At 35.3% G+C, this 23557-nt stretch overlaps 1 protein-coding gene and 1 long non-coding RNA gene across 2 annotated transcripts in view; one reads left to right on the top strand and one right to left on the bottom strand.

Annotated features, from left to right (window-relative positions):
• The window catches only part of LOC128673018 (uncharacterized), a 66040-nt gene that overhangs the window by 15072 nt on the left and 27411 nt on the right, over window positions 1-23557 (top strand). The gene's annotated exons all lie outside the window — the stretch shown is intronic.
• LOC128672975 (transcription factor SOX-14-like) lies at window positions 143-15353 on the bottom strand. The gene is made up of 3 exons (XM_053750530.2): window positions 14895-15353; window positions 1546-1846; window positions 143-1134 (listed from the first exon to the last, which is right to left on the bottom strand). Exons 1-3 carry the CDS (start codon window positions 15095-15097, stop codon window positions 967-969), a joined length of 672 nt encoding a protein of 223 aa, XP_053606505.1. The 5' UTR covers window positions 15098-15353; the 3' UTR covers window positions 143-966.

Here is a 23557-nt window from a genome sequence, read left to right as displayed (position 1 = left end):
ATGATACATTATATAATTTTATAATGACCTAAAACTTGATATCTCGTAAAATATTTAATTATTTGGTTATTACTTTTGTTATTATTAAATTATATATTAAATTATATATATTAAATACATATATGAATTTTATTTTATACACAGTCAAGTAGCCAATTCTGATATTTAATTCTCTGCCATCGCAATTATCTCGTTTCACAAAAAAATCTTACATATGTAATTAATTTGAGAGAAATTTATTAAATGTAAAAAAAAATATTTTTCATCAAACGTCTATTTTCGCCTTGCATTATCATCCAAACCAAACGTGTAAAAAAAATTAAGATCTAAAGGCTACACACACTACACAAATTATTGCGTGTAAAATATTATATAATAATATTAGTTACTAATCCATAAGTCAGTCAAACTGTTCTACTATTTATACACAATTGACTTTAATTTTTCTAACTAATCAACTAAATATACATACAACATTACTTCTAATCCCTATGATATGTTAACTATTCGAGGTGGTACCCCACTATACATTGCACAGAATAACATATGAGAGAGAATATTTCCATACTACTACCCGACCCAATTCATACAAAGCTCCAAGACTTTGTAAAACCACCATACGATGAGCGATAAAAGGTATTGGCACATGTAATGTATTGGCGAATATGTGTGGTTTCTTCATATCCCGTCAAGAGATGAGGAAATACCAACATTATCATCATGTACTGATTAATACTGAAGTGATTACCATCATAGTCGCATCCTCTTGGCTAAGGTTCACCACCAATAGCTGTGGCTCTCTTGACTAGGGCCTTTGGCAGTCGATCTTGCCCCTGCTGCATTATATATCTCGTATAATACAATTCAGACTTACACACTATCAGGCGAGCTGTCCCTCTCATGGACTGAAGTCGAAGGTCGCTCCCAGTGGTTCGCCCAGGGCCGGGCGGGGAGCGGGACTGGCCTTCATATGACGTGCTGCGGCGGTTCCTCATCACTCTTCATCAGGACGTAGGCTACAGGACGTTTGACGTCTGCGGGAGGGGGGGACGGCGTGCGGCGAGGGGGGCAGCCGCATGGTGATAAAGCGCTGTTGTATAACGCGCTGCTGTAGAGGGCGCCACCGTAGAGAGCCTGTGAGGAAGACGTTCAACTAGAGTCTGCATTGGAAAAGAAATGCTGAGGCACTATGTCACAGATATATATATATGGTTTGACGTTGTCACGGAGAACAAGCGTGCAATAAACTAGGATATAGGATATAGGATTAGGATATCAAAGCATAAGGATGTCTAAGATCGAGCGAGAAGAAAAAGTAGGTAATGCCACTTTAAATCCAAGTGAAATTCGATTAAAGTCTAATTAGTCGCAAATGTCTCTCTTTCATCTTCTGGCAGTGCTTTTACGACCGACTGCCTAGGCCGACTGCCAAAGCTGCCAAAGCTGTAATCCTTAGTCATTCAACCTGATACATCTCTCAGTGGAGTGTACTTTACCTGTCCTAGTGGTCCTATTTTATATAAAATGAAATATAAATATACACACCTGTAAATGCGCCAACTCCGCTGCTAACTTCCCATCATCTGAGGGTATCTTCGCAAACGGGTAGAAGGGGTACGGAAGCGGGGGGAATAGGGCCCTGGTCAGCTCTGGTTTATCCTGCAGTAGGTGATGTGGCATTGGTAGCTGAGGCACGGGATGCGGCACTGAGGGCGCCACTAGTCTTGGAACTGGCGCCATGAGACCGGTGATGCCGAAACCGAATTTGGGTTCCTTCTTGACCAACGCTTTGGGTTTCCTCCTGGGCCGGTACTTGTAGTCCGGATGCTCTTTCATATGAAGGGCTCTGTGGAAGATGGGCGAACCTTTAATATAAAGACAAAGTTTGCTTCTTTTTGGATTTAAGGTTACATAAAAAATTTAAATAAATATATTGGGATAAATCACACAGATTGAGCTAGTCCCAAAGTAAGTTCGGGATTTGTGTTATGGGATATTAACTCAACTAATTTATATATTTTATAACAAAAACATATATAGATAAACATCCAAGACCCGGGTTAATCAGAAAAAGATCTTTTTCCATCTTGACCCGACCGGGGATCGAACCACGATCACTCGGTTCAGAGGCACTTTACCAATGCGCCACCGAGGTCGTCAATTAATTTATTAAAGTTTAATAGCATGGATTCTATAAACGATTTGTTGGAGTGGTTTTTCATGATTTTAACGCAATTTTAGGAATAGGTTTTTGATAAGCATGACAATTATTTAGAACACAATTATAGTATTTTTATATACATTGGAAAACTAGTATTGACGTACGCAGGCCGCAGTGAATACTAGGTATTTTATTTCCTTTTTTATTTGTTTCATTATATATGTACTTATGTGAAGGCTCAGTGTTAAGATAGTGAGTCGTGCTTGCGGTCTATGTAGCGCTCTACTATGATGACCTATGCTTAGTAGAAGATTTTTATGACCACTGGTTAGAAGTATTATAAGCTATGTCTGTTGGAGATAGATGTCGCGAACTGATAAAACTAACCTCGAATTTAATTAAATTTAATAAATCCGAGGTTAGTTTTATCTGTTACACTTGTTGTAGCAGTTACACTTGATCACGCTTTCTAGAAATTGATAGAAAGCGTGATCAAGTGTAACTTTAACTACTGTACATATTGAAAGATATGCGAACATTTCTGATAGGATAGTTAAATAATTCATATTAATAATGAAACAAAACAATTAAACGCCACATGAAAACGAAATCTCGAAATTACGGTCTCAACAATGTATGAGTATAGTGCCAAAATGTCACAATGAAACGCCGCTGCGCGCAATAATATTATTATTTATGCAATAAAGCGTGCGATTGTTGCAAACGCCCGACCATCCTTAAAACAACAATGTCGATTCAACAATGCACGGATTATTACATTGTCCTGTCACAATCGACAGTCACACGTCGCCCCATCACTATCTGATACACGCCGCCAATTGAAACTCAACTCTACGGTTATAAAAATAAAATTGATTTTTCACTGGCGGTGTTGGTGGGTTATGACGAATAGTGCTGTGGCTGCATTCGTCACTGTGTCCGATTATGCTAGCTTTGTGACAGAATAGCGATTGTCAGCGAGACTACAGTAATTATTCGGACCAAGCCATATAGTTCGGTTGAGGTTTTGTGCGACTGTTTGTTGAATGCGCGTAACATGATTAGTTTTATTGTTGAGTAGGATACTTTTTTAAAGTATTTATGAATCCAATCCTTTAAAATTTGTAGACACTATGGACTACTATCTCTCTATATTTTCACTTACATATAAATAAATAAATATATTAGGACAAATCACACTGATTGAGCTAGCCCCAAAGTAAGTTCGAGACTTGTGTTATGGGATATTAACTCAACGATACTATATTTTATAACAAATACATATATAGATAAACATCCAAGACCCGGGCCAATCAGAAAAAGATCATTTTCCATCATGACCAAATAGTTGAAATATGGAATAAGGGTTGCCTTCTGCAATATTTCCACAAAATCAACGGATTGAAAACTAGACGCTTTTTCGACTATTGTCTATAATTCCTCATATCTTTGTAAAGAACAACAGACTTAGAGCATACAAGAAAGTCCCGCGGCAATATGTAGAACTATCACAAACAGATTGGCCACGTTTTTGTTGTCAGCGACAGTGATAGTGCCGCGTCTGCGTGACTTTTGTAGTGCTGATACTTATGTCGGCAATACACTATCGCTGTACATTAATAGTTCTCCAAACTTTGGCGGATACGGTATACATTGCTGGTTTTTCATTGCGGTAAATAAAATCTGTAATAAAAACTACGTAATATTCATTCATTCGTATTGGCGCGGCGGCGCGCTGCGTCTGTCTAAGTTCGACAGCGTGAAGCCGGGGCAAATGTGTACACATATCTATATATCAGATATGTTATTCTTTTTACATAAAGAGATAAAACGACAAATTTTAAACGAAAAGTATAAAGTTTCTACAAAATACGCGTAAAAATGTGTTCCATTCATGTTCAATAAACCTATTCATTATCAAATCGATCGCCCCCATTGAATTCCCAAAAAACTCATAAAAAAAACCAGGGGTCGTTGACCGGGCACTATCGATCCTTTCATTACTTAGTACGTACTACTCGACAAATAAAAATGATAACCCCAAGGAAAATACCGTAGAAAAAACGTATCTACGTTTTTTTTTATCACGTTTTTGGCGTATTTTCTTTAGACTTAATCGGATTCGGTAAACACAGATATGATACGATTCTCGATATGAACGACCAGTCTATTCCGATAGATATTGAAATTGTGTGTCAATAGTGATATTGCTACGGTATTTATTGATATTATGTATTGGTAACAACTTTATTATGCAGTCCCATAAATATATGCCACTTTCGCATTTATAATATAGCCTAATTGGCATTGAGATAAAATCTACCGAGGCTCGGTTGAGGCTAAAAGCGCTCAAATTTTTAATATATGTACATCCCGAAATTTACATAACAGTATAAACAAATGTGGCAGACGAAGGAAGCCTTGGAGTGATACAAAGCAGGATTTGGCAATATTGGGCACCATTACCCAGTAGTGGGATGGAATATGGATGGATGGAATGTATATACAAGGTTACTGGTATCTAACGCATAACCTTTCAAAGGTGCATAAGGTAGACTTTTGTTCTACGACTTTTGTCTAAACGTTTGTAAATACAAAAAAAAATCCTATTTTCAGTTTTAATATCGTTAACTCTATGTTCGATTCCACTACATAACGCTACTGTACTGTCTCGTGTCGCTTGGCTATTACACAGAGTTAAGATAAGTAGAATCGCTAATTAGATTGTATTTTTTATATGAAAAAAAAACTATGCATCACGAAAAGCCATAGAATAAAAGTTGCTTGTTTTGATGTACCCAAGTAGTCTTTAGGAAGTTTTGCGTTCACTGGTTCTGGCTGCGCGCTGGTCTTCGCTCCCGTGAGAATTTCGAGATAAAAAGTACCCTATGTGTTATTCCAGGTTATATACCCGTGTATCAAATTTTATAACAATCCGTCCAGTAGATTTTGTGTGAAAGACTAACAAACATAATATTAGTAGGATATAGGAGAAATATAATTTGAAAGATTTGATTACATACGTGCAAATATTAAACTATCAAACAATAAACGTGCAAACTATCAAACAGGCTCTGACAATCAGTTATTGATATTTTAAATTTATCGTAAGAACGGCAAGTTATGAAAAAAATTTAGGGTTTGAGTAAAAAAATATATTTCCCGGCCTTCAAAGTAATGTAATTGGCTAAATTACATTTCCAAAATCTAAAGACATCGTTCTGAAATGATAATGATTTGTAGCCTTCATAACCTATACGTTTGCATACTTCCATATGCATATTTCTATACTAGTATTATAAATTCATTCATCATGCATTCTGTCTGTGTTTTTGCCTGTCATGCTTTCACGGCTAAACCACGCAAGAAGACAACATCAGTCTAATTACTGAATCAACTTTGAACTTTGAACAAATGATGAGTATTATGAATGAACAAATATATACAAACATCACAAAAAGATCACCAAACGCAACCGCCTGATTCGCGCAAAATCGTCGCAGATTTAGTGACAAATCAATTTAATCTAGAGAATGGTAGCATTAAAGACAATTATCTGTTATTCCTAGTTATACCTTCATTGTTGGGGAGCGTTATCGCCCACAGCCAGTGCTATAAAAATAAGCTTATGCCTCCAGTCTAGCTTGTGGAAAAGACGATAGATATTAATGAAGATGATGATACCACCTTTTTGAATTTTGTTCAATGCTAGTTGTTTGCCGTGACCTTAGACCTCTCGAACACAATACATTTTTACAAAATTGTGATTATTTCAAAAACGACTTAACCTATTTTGTTGCCCCACGAACTTAAAAATAATATTGACAGATCCTACGTACCTTTTAAATGTCATCAAAATAAGACCAAAGGTTCGAAAGTTATCGCGTTACAAACATACTAAAAATGTATTTTCACCCCAAGTTGATTCGTAGATCTCGCTCGTTTCGCACGGTCGGGCATTTATATAAAAACAAATTGCCCTTTATAATAACAAAAAAAAAAACTGCGACAACGACAATACTTTCAAAGATATGACAAAAATAAAATCACACATTTTTGGACTCGTCCAAACGCTCCATAGTAAATGATGCTTTGATGTGACGTCACGATTGAGTAATAACTTAGTGACAAAAGCTATGTGTGTTCGACAACTACCTTAAATATTGCGTTTATGCGATGACTTCACAAAAGTTGTTACAAAATTTTAGTTTTTTTTCGATGGTCGAGTTTATTTTATTTTTTTTTTTCAAATGGACTTTCGAACCAACTTTAAGTGTTCGTATAATGATCCAGCTGCATTGATACAGTCTATTGTCATCACAATAATCTTAAATATAATAATATATACCTATCTACGAGTATTTTATCTAGAGCATACATATTTTTTACAATTTTCTGGTCTTGTCATATAGATAGGTAACTTCTTAAATATTTGTTCGTATAACATTGTTGCTCATAACAATATACAAAAAAAAGTAGAGAAATTAAACAGATTTTCTTTTATGTTTTCATAAAAACATATGCAGATAGAAACATATTTTCAATAATTATCATCCGCTCTGTATACATCCGTAGTAAGAATTAATTCGGAAGGGTTGAAACATAATGGGTGAATTTATAACATCGTGCAGTTCACACGTCCACTCGTATTTGTTACTTCTTATTACAGATAATTGGGGGGGAACAAATAGCTAGTCGATTTTGGAGATTTAAGGGTACAGATAGATATGCATATGGGTAGGGTAAATTTAGGTCATTGAAGTGTAATTGATTATACTTTTGTATTACTTAACCTTTAGGTGACGTGTCCCACTGCTGGGCAAAGGTCTCTTTACAGTAAAAGGTATGTCTGCCAAATAAAGCCCACTTTTGTCGGCTTTTTTTTGTGTCTGAATATGCATATACGTAAATATGTTACTTAATTTTAAACAATACAACAGCGATACAACGGGGCAACGCTGCCAATATACTGGGCACGTTGTCTCCCTGTGGCGCGTTGGAAGATTATTTTTATTTATAAAACAGCATTTTTGTATTTGTGTTTTTTAAAGTTTGAATGAAATAAATTTTAAGGCCAGTTACTATCCCTTTATATATGTATATATTGTCTAAATTAAACGATTATTATTATCATTAATATTACACACTTCTTTCACCGAACTCAGACGACGCTGCTCGAACATTGCGTTGTTGGTATGCTTTTATTTACCACAATAAAAACCCAGTAATGTATGTTGAAGCCGCCAAAGTTCTGCGAACTGTTTAGCCTCGTAGTCCATGGCATTATCGGGTAATAAATCCCGCCATGTACTCCTTGGTCTGCCTCTACCATCTGTGGCTGAAAGTTACTAATTTTATCTACTCACTAGATGTTGCCCCAGGCTTCGCTCCTGCGGGAATTTTGAGATAAAATATAGCCTATAGCAATCTTGGATAATGTACGTTTCTAATGGTGGAAGAATTTTCGAAATCGGTTCGGTAGTTTCGGAGATTACTCGCCTCACACATACAAACTGACAAATGTTTTATAATAATAGTATAGATAATACTACTACTAATATATTACTTGATTATCTAAGCCACATAATGCGAAACAACAAATATGAGCTACTTCAACTTATCACACAAGGCAAGATCCAAGGGAGGCCTGGTCTAAGAAGAATTTCGTGGCCGAGAAACCTAAACCAATGGTACAACACAAGTACGCGATCATTGTTCCGAGTAGCCGTTTCAAAGAAACAGATCGCAATGATGATTGCCTATCTTCAATGAAAATGGCACTGAAAGAAGAAGAAGAATATATTACTTGATAATTCTAATTCAAAGTGTGAAAATATGAAAAAAAAACGACCTATATTATAGCTATATATAGTCTGATATTTCTCCATCGTAAGCCACCTCAATACGTATATACGAAAACACAAAATTTAGGCGATTTGTAAAACGCGCGTTATTAATAAGTATAGGATTTAGTTATTAATTAAATTTAAAATGTCAAAGGTATTCTAATAAAATACCAGCGAATTTAAAAATATATTGAATATATTAAACCCTCTAAAGTACGGGAAAACAACAGAAAAAAAAAAACCAATTTTAATTTATTTTCGATCACTAGGTATCTGATGATTCCATTGAAATGCACTATCAGGTAACAATGCAGTGGTCTGTGTATTTTTATTTTTGCTTGTTTGCACAACGATAACTATGCTTTGATAAATGTTAACTGAAGTAGTTACTATCTTGTGACATACACAAATATTTTTTATTCAATATTTTCGGTGTAAGATTCTTTTTATCAGAGTTGCGGAAAATAATTAATATTACAGGTGAAGCCGCGGGCAACAGCCGTTTTGCTACCCTCACGTAGATTTCATAGGCATTCGTTATCTTATTTCTAGAGTAATGAAACGGCCAAGCCACACGTTTTAACTAGGATGTAGAATATGTGAAGTAATAAGCTTCGATGGTATGGTCACGTTATGAGAAGGGTGGAAAATAATATTGTAAGAAAGGTTATGGATGTGAAATTGAATGGGAAAAGAAGTAGGGGCAGGACGAAGAAGAGGTGGATTGAGTGCGTCAGGCAGGATACGGCTAAAAAGGAAGTAACAGATCGGTTAACATCAGACAGGGAGAAGTGGAGGAGACTGACATGCTGTACCGACCCCACATAAAGTGGGATAAGGGTAGGCTGATGATGTGAAGTTAGGTCTGGTCAAGTTAGGGCGCATATATCAATAATCTTGGCTCTACATGAGATGTCACCACTTTTTCATACATTTTGACTAAAGTGTGGAGTTTGTGAAGCAAACTAGACTCGTCTTGGCAACATTTTTACATGTTTTCGGTGGGATACTACTTATTTTAAAACTACGCAACAGATTTCGATGAGGGTTTTTTCAATAGAGTGTTACAAGACGAAGGTTTACATGTATATAACATGAACCATAAGTGGGTGCCAATTAACTATTTATTAAAACTGGTTGTTCGCCACGAACTTAGATCTCGCGAACACTTTTGTGTTTCGCAAATATGATGAGTTTCAACAAAATTGTGAATGTTTCAAAAACGGCTCAACCGATTTTGTTTCCGCACAAACTTAAAAATTATACTGGCATATCCTATATACATTTTAAATTTCATCAAAATCGGGTCAACGGTTCAAAAGTTATCGCGTTACAAACAAACATACAAAAAATGTATTTTTGCCCCAAATAGAATTGTAGACCTGAATCGCTTCGCTCGCTCGGTCACCAAATAATCAATCTCAAAACATTTAACTATTCTTTGTTACCGTCTATTGTCTATCTCCGTTGATAACATCAGCGAAGACATCGAATCCCATCAAATATTATTTTCTATGTTTGTCCCCTCACTATCGGTCACAATGGTCGAAAAGGCGCGCCTATATTTGTTCACTTTTTTATCTTGTTTGGTTTCGATCGTTCTATATCGCTGGATAGGACATTGTCCAGGGGTGATGATGGCTCTGTGTGTGGCCAGTAACATTTTGTATAACTACAGTAAGACATCATGACTTGAAGCTCATTTAAAAAGAACACAGATAAAGTATAACATCACTGCAAGATTTACGAATCTCGAAGGCCAAGTTCAAATGTATGACAGGTTTATTAGTGGAAATGAGGGTACCATCTTCCTGCCGACAATAAAATCATGTTTGTTTCTTTCTTACAAAATAAACTTTGGTAGACAAAATATTACGTCTAAAACTAATTATTTGTAATCTAAGCTTGACGACCTCGGTGGCGCAGTGGTAAAGTACTTGCCTCTGAACCGAGAGGTCCCGGGTTCGATCCCCGGTCGGGTCATGATGGAAAATGATCTTTTTCTGATTGGCCCGGGTCTTGGATGTTAATCTATATATGTATTTGTTATAATAAAATATAGTTGAGTTAGTATGCCATAACACAAGTCTCAAACTTACTTACTTTTATTAGAACAACAAACAGTTACATTATATATACAGATAAATAAGAATTTAAACAAGAAGATTTACTAATAACATAGCCCATAACCTTATTCACAGAATTACAATACAATTAAGGGCTGTTACTACATTATGACATTAATTACTTAAAAACTAAAAACAAAAAAAGAATAGTTTTTTAAGAACTCGATTTTTAAATTTAGAAGCACTACATGCTTATCAACATCCTCAAAGTCCACATTGTAAGTTTCCATCATACGGAGAAGATTAATATGTTATATACATAGTACAAATATTTGCTCATACAGAGAATCGAACTCGTCCAAACAGTTGATAGATGTATGAATTGACCATATATTATTATGAACTCGTGTAGATACTATAAATAGATATATAAAACGTTTATTTGTATAAAGTACACGACATATTTGAACTAAAAGAGCCGCGTAAGTGTATCTTTTCAATATGGCATATTCACTTGCACCATTGCTTTGGTGTAAACTCAACATTTAAGTTACAAATGAACAAAACCGAATTTATCGCCAGGTTTATGTATTTTATTAAACTCACAATTGCATAATTGCTAGTCCAGTTTTGCATCTGACTGTACATCGAAGCAAGATTCCTAAACAGATAAGAGTTTATCAAACTGATGGTGTAGTTTGAGAATTAATCTATGAATTAATAATTTTTCAATAAAATTTTGCAGAGTACTTTTGAAGTTGTTATTTTTATTATTTTTTTATTTATATTTTTGGATTAATCTGGGAATAACCCAAATCAAATAGTTTACTGTCGTTTCCAAAGCACAAATTATTTTTCCAACATCGGTGTGACGGCTCATTGTGATAGTGGAGGTAATCACTACTAAATCACCACTAATCTTAACTAATATCTAATCTTTAAGAAAGTTTGCACACACATTAAAAGGACGTAGGTAGGGTATCATCCTGGAAAATGTCACCTACTGCTCTCGTGGGAAATTCATGTGATCTAGTTTTATATAGATGGTGAATTCAGAAAAATTTGCAAATAAATCATGAGCAAAATTGAGTTGCCGTGAAAGGTGAACGATAGTATAAGACAGTACAATACACTGTGTATTAAGTGATAAGCTCGTATATTCTGTCCACATAATACGGCACAAGTTTATGGGTGCTCAGGAACGTTTTAACCGCTTTCGGTAAACGCGGGGTGTGTTGTTTCTCCCACTAATATTGTAAAGACGAAAGTTTGTATGTTTCTTACTTCATTATGCTCAAACAGTTAAGCCAATTTTTATGATAATTGGTATTGAGGTAGTCAATACCTTGGACAGATAGGTTATTATTCCGAAAGTAAGCGATTCTTGTAGGATTTGGTCAAAAAATCATTAGTCAATGGCGCTTTGCAAACAAGATACTGTGCATAATATATAAAAAAAAACTAGGTTTTTTTTATAATACTTAATTACAAAGTCTAAATAATTACAACGAATTTTGGGTTTTAGGGTGTTCACACACTCATAGGGATTTCATCTAATTAGCGTGTGCGCGAGGTTGTTAGCCTCGGTCCAAATCCAAGGGATGAAGCCCTATTCTAAGAGGCGGAACTACACGCCATATTGATGGTACATTTAACTATTTATCCGAATTACATATTTTATTACAATTTACAAAAATATCATGAATATTCACAAAAGTCAAAGCTTTTTCATATATATATATATATATATATATATATATATATATATATATATATATATAATTTCTTAAAAGCTACAAACTACTGGCATTTCGGAACTATCACTGCTGAAAAGAAATGCCGAAAGAAACACATCAACTTCATACTATAACAAAAACAAAGGAATGTTTGCCACCTTTACACACACAGGAACAAAAAAATCTTATCAAACCCCAAATAAAACTAAAAAGGGCGACTTTAATAAGCACAATTAGTAGATAACAGACATCCGTCTTTTTTTTTGTTTGGATGATAAGATTTTGAAAAAGTTCATCATTCTCCCAAGAGACTGTTCAAATAGTGATAACGGGTGTAGATTTAACAGATTTCATTAAATAACGCACAGTGGGAAATGGGTTTATAATTTTGATTATGGAGTAAGAAACGTTGAATCAGGCCTTGTACGCACGAGCGTTAAAAAAACACTCGACTTGCTTTCAAAATTGGCATAAGTAACTCTCTCAATACTCAATATTTTTTTTGCATACTATAAAGTTGACATGGTGTTATAAATTATATAAAAAAGCACATATTTCACATATTTAAGGACCGTGGCGGGCACAACAACATGAATAGACGAGAGGAGGTCGCACTCAAAATAAATGTTTGTAAGTAAATTGTAAATTACGGACTCAATTCAATTTGAATTCATAGATCAATCGGTTTAAAAAATACTATTTATATTATTACTATTCTCTCTGTCTCTTTCATCTGAACGTGTTTCCGGTTGTAGAATTGTGTTGAAAACCAAAACTCAACCTGCCATATAACGTCTTCTTCAAAATACTCTAATAAAAACTCTATAAAAAATTGCGCATCGGGTTCAAAAGCAGAGGCTTTTGAACCCGATGCGCAATGTTCTTCTATTGCAAAACATGTATAACGCGTTTCGGGATTGGATACGGGATCGATAAGGTAAACTGAATTGAAGATAAAGAGCTTGATTAAGAAATTTATTGATACACTGGAGTTGTATATGAATTGAATAGCAGAGACCAGAGATAATGTTTTGTATATCGTGGCGCTGTCGTCGCTTGTCATTAGTATTTAGGCGCTAATTAGAGGTGTTCTAGAGAAATTAAGATATTCGGAATAAGACTAAAAGATACAACATTATGAAGTAAATAAGAAAACTACAGACGACTGTGTGGGCCCTATCCCTTTGCCTTTCCACATGGATAAACGAAACTCAAAGAAAAATCACTATGCGCGTTTAAAGCGCTCGTGCGATTGAGGGCTTAATTAATGTTCAAAACGAAGATAAAGTAAGTAAATAACCAATTTTTTGTGTCTTTTGTTATTACAACGTACTATGTAACTAGTAAAATATTTTATTTTTTATACGAATTGAACTAATTGAACTACGATTGAACTAACAACACATTTTTTTATATATTAGGACAAATCACACAGATTGATCCAGCCCCAAAGTAAGTTCGAGACTTGTATTACGGGATACTAACTCAACGATACTATATTTTATAACAAATACATATATAGATAAACATTCAAGATCCGGGCCAATCAGAAAAAGATTATTTTACATCAAGACCCGACCGGGGATCGAACCCGTGACCTCTCGGTTCAGTGGCAAGAACCACTTGGAGCAATCCACCGAGGTCGTCAAACCATTGAAAACATTGAAACCCCAGTAGATATCTAAGACCCTTGAAACAATTTAAATATTATTATTTAACCCCCGACGACAATGGGATTAGATAAAACAATACGAAAAAGCAGATTGTTTTTAAACACACTAATATTTACAACAATACTGTAAAAATTTGGTATGTGTGTTGTATTTTTGTTTTCTTGGCACGATAAACAGAAAAAAAATTGAATTCAAAGTCTTAACTAAACTTCTTGTTGTTTAGTATCACTGTGTATAATTACCAAATGGATATCTCAAGTTTTGAATTGACCATGCAGTCACACAGAGTCATCTTGTTTAACGATAGTAAAGGTCGTTGATTCAGTACTAAAACAAGCTGTTAATTAGTTAAAGACATAAATGAGCCTTTAGACAATGATAATATTTATAATGATTAATAAATTAAAATTACGTTAAGTAAAAAGACGTTACTAATTCAATTAAAAAATAATAAATCTGGAATTAAAGAAGCATCATTCGACCTAAAATATATAGTATGTATGTCACCGAAAATATACAACAAAATTCCAAATCAATATAAAAGCTTAAACTTAAATCTATCTAAAAACCACCTCAAGTCTTTATTAACTGATAAATGTTATTATACTTTAAATGATTTCTTTAATGATAGACTCGGATAGAATTTAGTGCTAGTATACATTATAATTCTTTTTTTGTTTTGTTATTTGTAGTGGATAGCATGCTCCTCTCTATTTATTTATATTTGCATACATATATTCGGTAAAACGTGTAGGTTTAATTCATTTTAACATCAATTTGTATATTTGTACTCATGTTTTTCGCAAATAAATTCTTTCTTTTTGTATATGAGACGGATAGTACACTCAAACAATCACAAAATATAAACTATCTTGTGAGTTATCGGTTACATTCATGGGTAAAAAAAAGTTCAATATTCGGGTATGGTGTTTAAATGGAAGTTAACCATCATTGAGAATGTTGGTGTTGCCTATCAGCTGTTTTAATATTCACGGGAGGATATGGAGATGCCGTAGTAATATTTGGTGCGATGTAATCACTTGGTAGGTAATACGTAATTATGGTGGAACAATACCCGGCATAATAACTATGTACAATAATAGAAATACTTATAATATGCTAGGAATATAGACTCGAACAGTTATGAATTTGAAATGTTGTATTTTCATACGGTTTCAGGACAAGTACATTATTTGTATATAAAATAAAAACATGTTTTATATTTAATTACTTATTGTTTACAGAAAATAATCGATTGTGCTTATCAAATTGAGTCGGTACCTACGTAAGCTATTTGCGTACGTATATTTATTTTTATTTTAAAATGTTTTTAGAGATGACTCGGAATATTCTGATTCTGAACTATTTATAAGTTTTTCGTTAATAAAAACAAAATGTTTACATAAACTAACCTTAATCTTTTAGCTTCATCAATGAATGGCCTTTTCTCCATCTCTGTCAGCAACTTCCACTCAGCTCCCAGTCGCTTCGAGATCTCAGAATTATGCATCTTTGGGTTATCTTGTGCCATCTTCCGGCGTTGCCCTCTGGACCAAACCATAAACGCATTCATAGGCCTCTTGATGTGTTCATTTGGCTGTTTGCCCAACGACATCTTCGCTTTTAATTCGAATTCCAATTTTAAAAAAAACAAAAACTACTTTTTAAACACACAACTATTCTGTTCCATTTTTAAATATGCCAACTTTTTAAATATCTTCAAATTCAGAATCAAGAGTTCGTTAATTTAAAAATATTGTATAAAGCATTCGAATCCCGTATTCAAATTTCGATTGTAAATAAAAATAATATCGTAACAGTGAATAAATTCCCGCGCTCGTGAAAAGCTTACGAAAGCTCAATGCGGCGCTTTTCTTGCCTGTTTCATGTTTAACGGAGACCCGTGCCGTGTGCCCCCTATCTGTGTCCCCCCTCTAGGACGGCCGGCCAATAAGGGGGAGCCGTGGGCGGCCGCTACCCTCTGATTGGCTGAGAAGTCGTTTGTCTCGCGGCCGGCAACAGGTCGCGCTGTCTTCTTGTTTGCATGTCTATTAGGGAGATTAAATTTCTTTTAAAACCGCAATCTTTTCTGTAAAAAAGTACGCTCTCGTCCCTAATCGCGCGGAGATTCAATTCGCCCGGACGACGCTTGTGTAAATGTCAATTAGGCGAGAGATCCTGATTTTTGTTATTTGTTTGTTTATTTACCTGTCTTTAAATTAAAGTAAGAAAATATATTTTTTTTATAGAATGATTGACTGACTTGATGAAAATACACGAAATTTATTTAATAACAGATTGTAGTCAAATATAAAATCAAGAAAAAAATAGCGTTTCAAAGACAAACAGACAGATAGCGGGAAGCAACTTTATTTTATACTACGATATACTACCATATATTATATTTTTATATTATATTTTTAGTATCTATATTATTTAAAAAATATAGAAATTTTTTCATTCGATTGTTTTGATAGTTATACCACACACTACTAAAAAAAATGGACGCAAATTATTTGTAGTAAGTACATCTAACGTATTTATTCAAGTGTTTGTTTAATTAAACTCCACCATTTAAGTTATACTGAAGAGTTGTAGAAAATAACTAACTATCCCATATGCCAAATACTACATGACACATATTCAGGAGATATTAATTTGTTTTGAATCGGTAGATTGAGAGGGAGCAACGGGAAGACGTTTACATGAGAGAGACAATTGATAGGTGTACTTTCTAACAAATATATCGCTTCTAATATGTTATGACGACCTATGTGGCCTAATGGTCATCATGACGGACTGCCACCTTGGGGGTCCCGGGTTCGATCCTCGGTCAGGTCAACATGGAAAATTATTTTTTTCAGATTGACCTGGTTCTTGGATGTTTATCTATTTACTTACATGTCATAAAATATAGTATCGTTGAGTTAGTATCCCATAACACAAGTCTCGAACTTATTTAGGGGCTAACTGTGTGATTTGTCCATATTTATATATTCAATTCAAAATTCAAAATTCTTTATTCAATTTAGGATGAATATACATCACTTATTGACGTCAAAAAAATACTTAAACTAAGTCAAACTTCACCGCAGCCTTTTATTAACAAATATAGGTGTTATATATCGATGAGAGGAAATTATTATTTATCAATGAGAGGAAATGCCTATATTGTAGTTGAGCTTCGCGATGGCTGACCCATGTGTCGACTCGTCATGGGTCTTAATTTATAACTTCATGGGAGTAGGTCTCCAATCTTACATCTGTTTATCACAAATCAATACTTGTTGACAGTTGATAGTAAAACTAATTGTTGTCCTTGTTAAAATTTGAAAAATGGCAATGACAGCGCAGACGCAGCGGTCGAAACGCACGGAGAAACGCCCAGACACTCGATTTATTTAATTGAAGTCTGTAAAGTTTTAGATGGTGAATTTCACGAGTGTTTGAACGCGGCGTGTAGCGTTTCATTAGTGTCGGACATTTCTTTGTGAATAAAGAAACATTTTATAAAATTAACATTGTACCAGTACTTTACTATTATTTATAAAATACGATAATTAAATTGATTACTGTGTATGATACAATTTCATATACACTAAAGATAGACCACGGTGGTGTTGACCACCCTGAAAGGGTTTACATTGAAATTTTACAAAATATTTAATCGATGACACTAGATGATACTAGAGAATTCCTGGCAATATTTTCATTATTAATTCAAAAAGTAATGTTGTTTTGGTGTAGTTTCTACTTCTCCTTCCAAATTCCATTTAAATTGGGTCGACGCATAAAGTTTTTTCCTTCTACAACAGTCTGTTTCCTGTCATGTCTTCACTTTTAAGTCTTTATTCACTCACTCATTCTCTTCATTTGAGACCTTCTACTAATAAATAAATAAATAATAAATATATTAGGACAAATCACACAGATTGAGCTAGCCCCAAAGTAAGTTCGAGACTTGTGTTATGGGATACTAAATCAACGATACTATATTTTATAACAAGTACATATATAGATAAACATCCAAGACCCGGGTCAATCAGAAAAAGATCATTTTCCATCATGACCCGACTGGGGATCGAACCCCTCTCGGTTCAGTGGCAAGAACTTTACCAATGCGCCACCGAGGTCGTCTACTCTACACATAACTCACAAAAAATATAATTTCAGACAGTCAAAGATAAACATTTTCATCTAGTGTGCGAGCAGCCTTATCGGCAACCACACGCGGTCGTATTTGCATGAGCTAAACAATCCACGTGAATACACAACTAATGGACCCATTGAGTGACGGACAAGGGGCCCAGATGTGGCCAGCGATGTTAGCCCAACTAATTTACTATATTGAAAACTAAGACTTGCGTGATTAACAAGGTTAATTCAGTTTTTTTACAAGTTATTCAGTTTTCAAGAAAGAAGGGAATCGTCTGACCATTGAAGTGGACTCCGACGCTCAATGGGTAAGGAAGAAACAGGGAAAGTCGCTTAGATGACAGTGAGAGAGATTCAGTATTCAAAGAACGATCAATCTACCTCGACGAATAATTTGACGACTTCGGTGGCGCAGTGGTGTGTGTAAAGTGCTTGCCTCTGAACCGAGAGGTCCCGAGTTCGATCCCCGGTCGGGTTAAGATGGAGAATAATCTTTTTCTGATTGGCTCGGATCATGAATGTTTATCTATATATGTATTTGTTATAAAATATAGTATCGTTGACTTGTATCCTATAACACAAGTCTCGAACTTACTTTGGGGCTAGCTCAATCTGTGTGATTTGTCTTAATATATTTATTTATTTAACCTATAGGCCATAAAATTTGGTCTAAAATACAATATTTTTATATCGTCTAAAAAAAAAACTATACATACCACACGTATACATAGGTTTAATGATTTATTTTTAGTTTCAGTTCCTTGTATGAGGATCACATCTTAATATAAAGTCTCTTTAATTTTTTTGTGTGAAAATTGCAAAGCGGTTCATAAAATCCTAACTAACAATACAAATACGAAAGTTTGTTTGTTACATCTTCACGCTCTATTTACTGAACCAATGTTCATGAAATTTTGCATACATGTAGTTTGATGTATGGAGAAGGACATACATTTTATAGCAAAAAAAAAATAATTGTATGTGTGGGAAATTTATGCGGGAAAAGCTAGTACCTATATAACTTAAAACTATTAGTTTCAGGTGACTGTGACACACTAATAGAGAGACAAACAGTATTTACTTTATACAGTTTTGAGACACTTAATAAAACTTTTTTTGCAGTATTTTTGTATACGTTTGTACAGTTTTTTGTTTGAACTATGTATATTTTAATCGGTAGTCCTGCACAATTTGTCTTCGACCCGACAGTTAAATGGTAGCGAGCGCTAAATTGATACAGAGCTGCTTGCGATGTCGTGTTTACTAGATGTGCATTTTTATTTATCAGAATACAATTTTGTTCACTAAATTTTTTTGAATTTAATACTATATATTTTTTTAAATCACCTCAATCATTGTTTACTCTAGTGGTCGGACACAGAAAACTTTATAATTTACTTTCATCGTCTTTTTTTAACCTGTGTCCACAATTGAATTAATGATCGATTGATTGATTGATTGCAGCACAATTTTGAAAATGCGTTCTATACACACTTTCTGGACGACATCAGATCGGTTCTCTCTCTCTCTATATATATATCTATCTCATGTCTCATGTCAATCTCTTTGATATGCGTTTGTTTTTTGATTTACTATTTTCACCGAAATCAGCCGCATTTCGGCACATACTTTTACCCCGAAAATCTCATGAAATCGAAGCCCCGGTTCGCAGCTAGTATCGTTATATACAGAGGATGTTAGGGAGGATATTTAAGTATGCCAATGGACTGACAAAATGTAAAGACCCTAAGCTCCGACTAAACAGAGAGAGAGAGAGAGAGAGAGAGAGATAGATTAAATACGATTTATGCCATTTCCAGTCGATATGCTTCTGTACTGTACATAGAACAATCCCCGTGGCCACAATATCGCGTTATGTCCCGTTTTGCCGCATCGCCGCCTCGCCCGCGGCCGTTTGCGCTGATGTCCTAGGTGAGCGATGCGCAACGGGACGCGACGCGTCACTGTGCACTAGTGATTACGGTTACGTCATAGAACCGAGTAAATACATACATTTGATGTTCGTCGCATTTCCTTGCCGCTTTGCACATGGCAAATATATCGTTGTAGTGTAGGTTTTTTCGCGATGTTTTCCTTTATCGGAAGTAGTGATCTAGAAAAAATACATGTATAGGATTCAAACCTTGGAACATACGTTTAAATAATAATTTAAATTTCAGGTAACCTTTATTATATTTGCACACCTGCCGAAGTGGTTTACTTTGTCGCAAATCAACGTATCTGTAAATATAGACTGTCTATTCTTCCATTCTACGATCATTGATGCCTTTACTACTGGACTACCACCGTTTTATACGTAAACTAGTGGCACATCCCAGCTTCGCTCGGGTAAAAACATAATAAATGATACTCCTGTACCTTCCTTAGGAATCTAACCAATGGTGAAAACCGCATGAAAATCCAGGCAGTAGTTTTAGAGTTTATCGCGAACAAATAGACAGTTGTTGTTTTATAATATGTAAGGATACATACATACGTTTGACGTTCTATAATCTAACATTTAACGTCGCCGTCATTGCGTGCCACCTGCGCAATAATCAATAAATTTTTATATTTGTTTTAACACCTATATTTGTTTTAAAAACTTATGTTAAATAAGATATATTTGGACAAATCACGCAGGTGAGCTCGCCCCAAAGTAAGTTCTAGACTTGTGTTATGGGATACTAACTCAACGATAATATATTTATTATAACATATAAATATATAGACAATCATCAAAGACCCGGGCCAATCAGGAAAATATAATATTCCATCATGACCCGGCCGGAGATCGAACCCGGGACCTCTCAGTTCAGAGGCAAGCGCTTTACCACTGTGCCACCGAGGTCGTCAAATGTCATTAGTCGAAATAAAATGATTTTGTGATGAGTATTATTGTATGTTAGCCACTTAACGCGCAGAGTCGCACTGCCCCGCGTCGCGCGACGCCGGCCACTTTGCCCGAGGCCGTCTGCACCCAACTTAATAGCTGTTTTAATGTGTTCTATACTGTTATGTGCCGTTGAATATTCCCTAAATTATATTTTCTGCTGAATATTTACTTATATTTTTATGCTGGTCTGCGGGAGCGAAGAAAAAACAAATGTTTTGTCGGCAGAAGCGAGTAGACGATGAAAAAAATTTTGGGTGTAATGTTATATGTAGCGTCACGTCTACGCCGTAGCAGTAGTTGTGGCGCTACGAAATCTCGTAGAGTCTCGTAGCCCGCGTGTTGTAACACGTCACGTGGTTCTTTCAAACTTTAATGTGTTTGAAATCTATAGTAATAAAGATTATTAGAACTGGAAGCGATGGTGGTCCAGTGATTCTGTTTATGATCGAAACGTCCCAGTTTCGAATCCAGACATAAGTTTGTATATTAACCCTTGTGCGCTAAGCTAGTCCTGAGAGAAAGGAAGAGAGAAAAAAAATATTTGCCAAAAATATGAGTGCAAATATACAAATTGGTCTTAAATTGAATTAAACCTAGCGACACGACTACGCCGTAGCAGTAGTCGTAGCGCTACGAAATCTCGTAGAGTCTCGTAGCCCGGGTGTAGTAACACGTCACGTGGTTCTTTGATATGAGTGCAAATATACAAATTGGTCTTAAATTGAATTAAACCTACATCTTTTACCGAATATAGGTATGCAAATATAAATATAATGAATACGCTGTCCACAACAAATAACAAACAAGTAATTAATGCTCTAAATTCTATCTGAGTCTATTATTAAATAAATCATTTAAAGTACAATAAGAGGTCAAGAAAAGGACCCCCGTGGATGTCGTACGAGGCGACTAAGGGATAACAAGCCCTGAAAGCTGATGGCAACAAGCATTTCAAAAGTGGCTAGACGTCATACAGCGGCGTTAAATAACTGCCTAGTTTTTATAATTTAAAGGTTCATTTTTGCGGCTTCGGAGCGTCTCAGCCGATAATTCCACCGGCCATCATCATATCAAGTGTGTTACTGCTAACACTGGTGTCAGATTCTATTCAAGTCGCCTATAGGCATGTGACATGTCTTTTACGACTACCCACCGCCATCTAGCGGCAGTTAGTTGCATATACACTAGTGAACTAAACTGTCAACCAGACGACCTCGGTGGCGCAGTGGTAAAGTTCTTGCCACTGAACCGAGAGGTCCCGGGTTCGATCCCCGGTCGGGTCATGATGGAAAATAATCTTTTTCTGATTGGCCCGGGTCCTGGATGTTTATCTATATATGTATTTGTTATAAAATATAGTATCGTTGAGTTAGTATCCCATAACACAAGTCTCGAACTTACTTTGGGGCTAGCTCGATCTGTGCGATTCGTCCTAATATATTTATTTATTATTTATTTCATGAATTATTCTTTAGAGCTATAAGCTAGTAAAGGCATTGTTTATTGGAAGTCAAAAGTAGACAAACAATAACATCAAATGAATCCAGTGAGCGTCACGTCTTTCATTACAATGAGGAGATCACGTCGCACAGACAAACAGATAAACAAAAATACCGCCTTTTATAGAGACGAGGGTAATGTTATTCTTCATGCCGAGTAGAATTCCTTTTTGTATTCACTGACACAAATAAATATACACAACATAGCTATCTAACTATTAGTGATTTTGTAATGTAATCAAAATGAATTATGTAACCGCCGTCTGATAATTATGGCTCTAACATAAGCTATAGTTAGTGTTTAAATAGCTTAAAAAATTGAACAAATTACTGATCTGTTTTGTATTAGCGGGAACCCATAATTGGCTACACAATTTATATTTAAGTGACCATTTTGTAAACACAGCTCCTAAATACATAAATAAATAAATTCATTACAAATATAACACAAAAAACTTACTTGAACACATACATAAATAACCGAACGTAATATTTTAATCACTTGTCTTATTATAAAAAGTAATTGAACTAATATTGTAGTGGTAGTGGAAGCGGTGGTGGTGTAATCGTTAAGACGCCCATCTGTGGATCGAAAGGTCCCAGGTTCAAATCCTACTCGTGCCGCATGAGTTTGTATACCAATCTGACTCATGTATAGTAGTTTTCATCGACCACCACTTGCTTCCGATGAAGGAAAACATCGTGAGGAAACCTGCACACTGTTCGATTCTTATTAACTTGTGTGTGAAATAGAGAGGGCAATGGCAAACCACTCCATTAATAATGCCAAGAAAGTTGTTGTGTAATAACCACGTAATAACCACGACCCTCAGCCATGAGGAACACGACTATGGAGAACACTGTATTGTCCACACTCATATGAAAATATAGATGGAATGTGAGTATATTGTCCACGTCTTCCATAAACATACAGGGAGTGACAAACAAACAAAATAGCAACGGGACTGATATAAAGGCGAATGTTATTCCCGCTCCGTATAATAGAATGCTCTCGTGCTGGGGAAACAGGGGGAAACAGGTTCGGGATTTATCCCGGGATATTAGTCATCAATCTGTATTTATAAAAGAAGACACTGACTGACTGACTTATGAATTATGACTTAACGAACAGCCCAAACCGCTGAGTCTAGAAACATGCAATTTAGCACATAGGTTCCTTATGTAGTCTAGGGCTGCACTATGAAAGGAATTTTCAAAATTCATCCTCTAAAGGTGTAAAAAGGGGGTTCAAAGTTTGTATGGGGAAACCAGATTAGTTAAAGAGTCTAAATATTTCACTGAGGGGAAAATCACGCGGGCGAAGCCGCGGGCGTAAGCTAATAAGAAATAAGACTTAAGAAAGTGACATATATTCATGTAATTTTACTTATTTCATGCCGACTCCACACTGTTGTCGACAGTTTGCCAAACATTGCCGGATTCGATATACATTGCTGGTTTCTCATTGCGGTAAATAAAAGCACTCATACTATGAACGCAATGTTCACGCGTTCGCGTCGGTTGG

This window comes from Plodia interpunctella, chromosome 1 (genome assembly GCF_027563975.2).
Source record: "Plodia interpunctella isolate USDA-ARS_2022_Savannah chromosome 1, ilPloInte3.2, whole genome shotgun sequence".
In the NCBI taxonomy this organism is placed as follows: Eukaryota; Metazoa; Arthropoda; class Insecta; order Lepidoptera; family Pyralidae; genus Plodia; species Plodia interpunctella.
The sequence above is the reverse complement of the archived record's forward strand: the minus strand, read 5'-3'. Positions and strand labels throughout refer to the sequence as shown.

What these genes read in the sequence shown, in the direction of transcription:
- LOC128672975 (XM_053750530.2), bottom strand. Translation starts at nt 15,097, where the DNA reads ATGTCGTTGGGCAAACAGCCAAATGAACACATCAAGAGGCCTATGAAT. An exon ending in GATGAAGCTAAAAGATTAAG is followed by an intron (nt 1,847 to 14,894) that starts GTTAGTTTATGT and finishes CATCTTCCACAG; the next exon opens with AGCCCTTCATATGAAAGAGC. An exon ending in CGGAGTTGGCGCATTTACAG is followed by an intron (nt 1,135 to 1,545) that starts GTGTGTATATTT and finishes TCTTCCTCACAG; the next exon opens with GCTCTCTACGGTGGCGCCCT.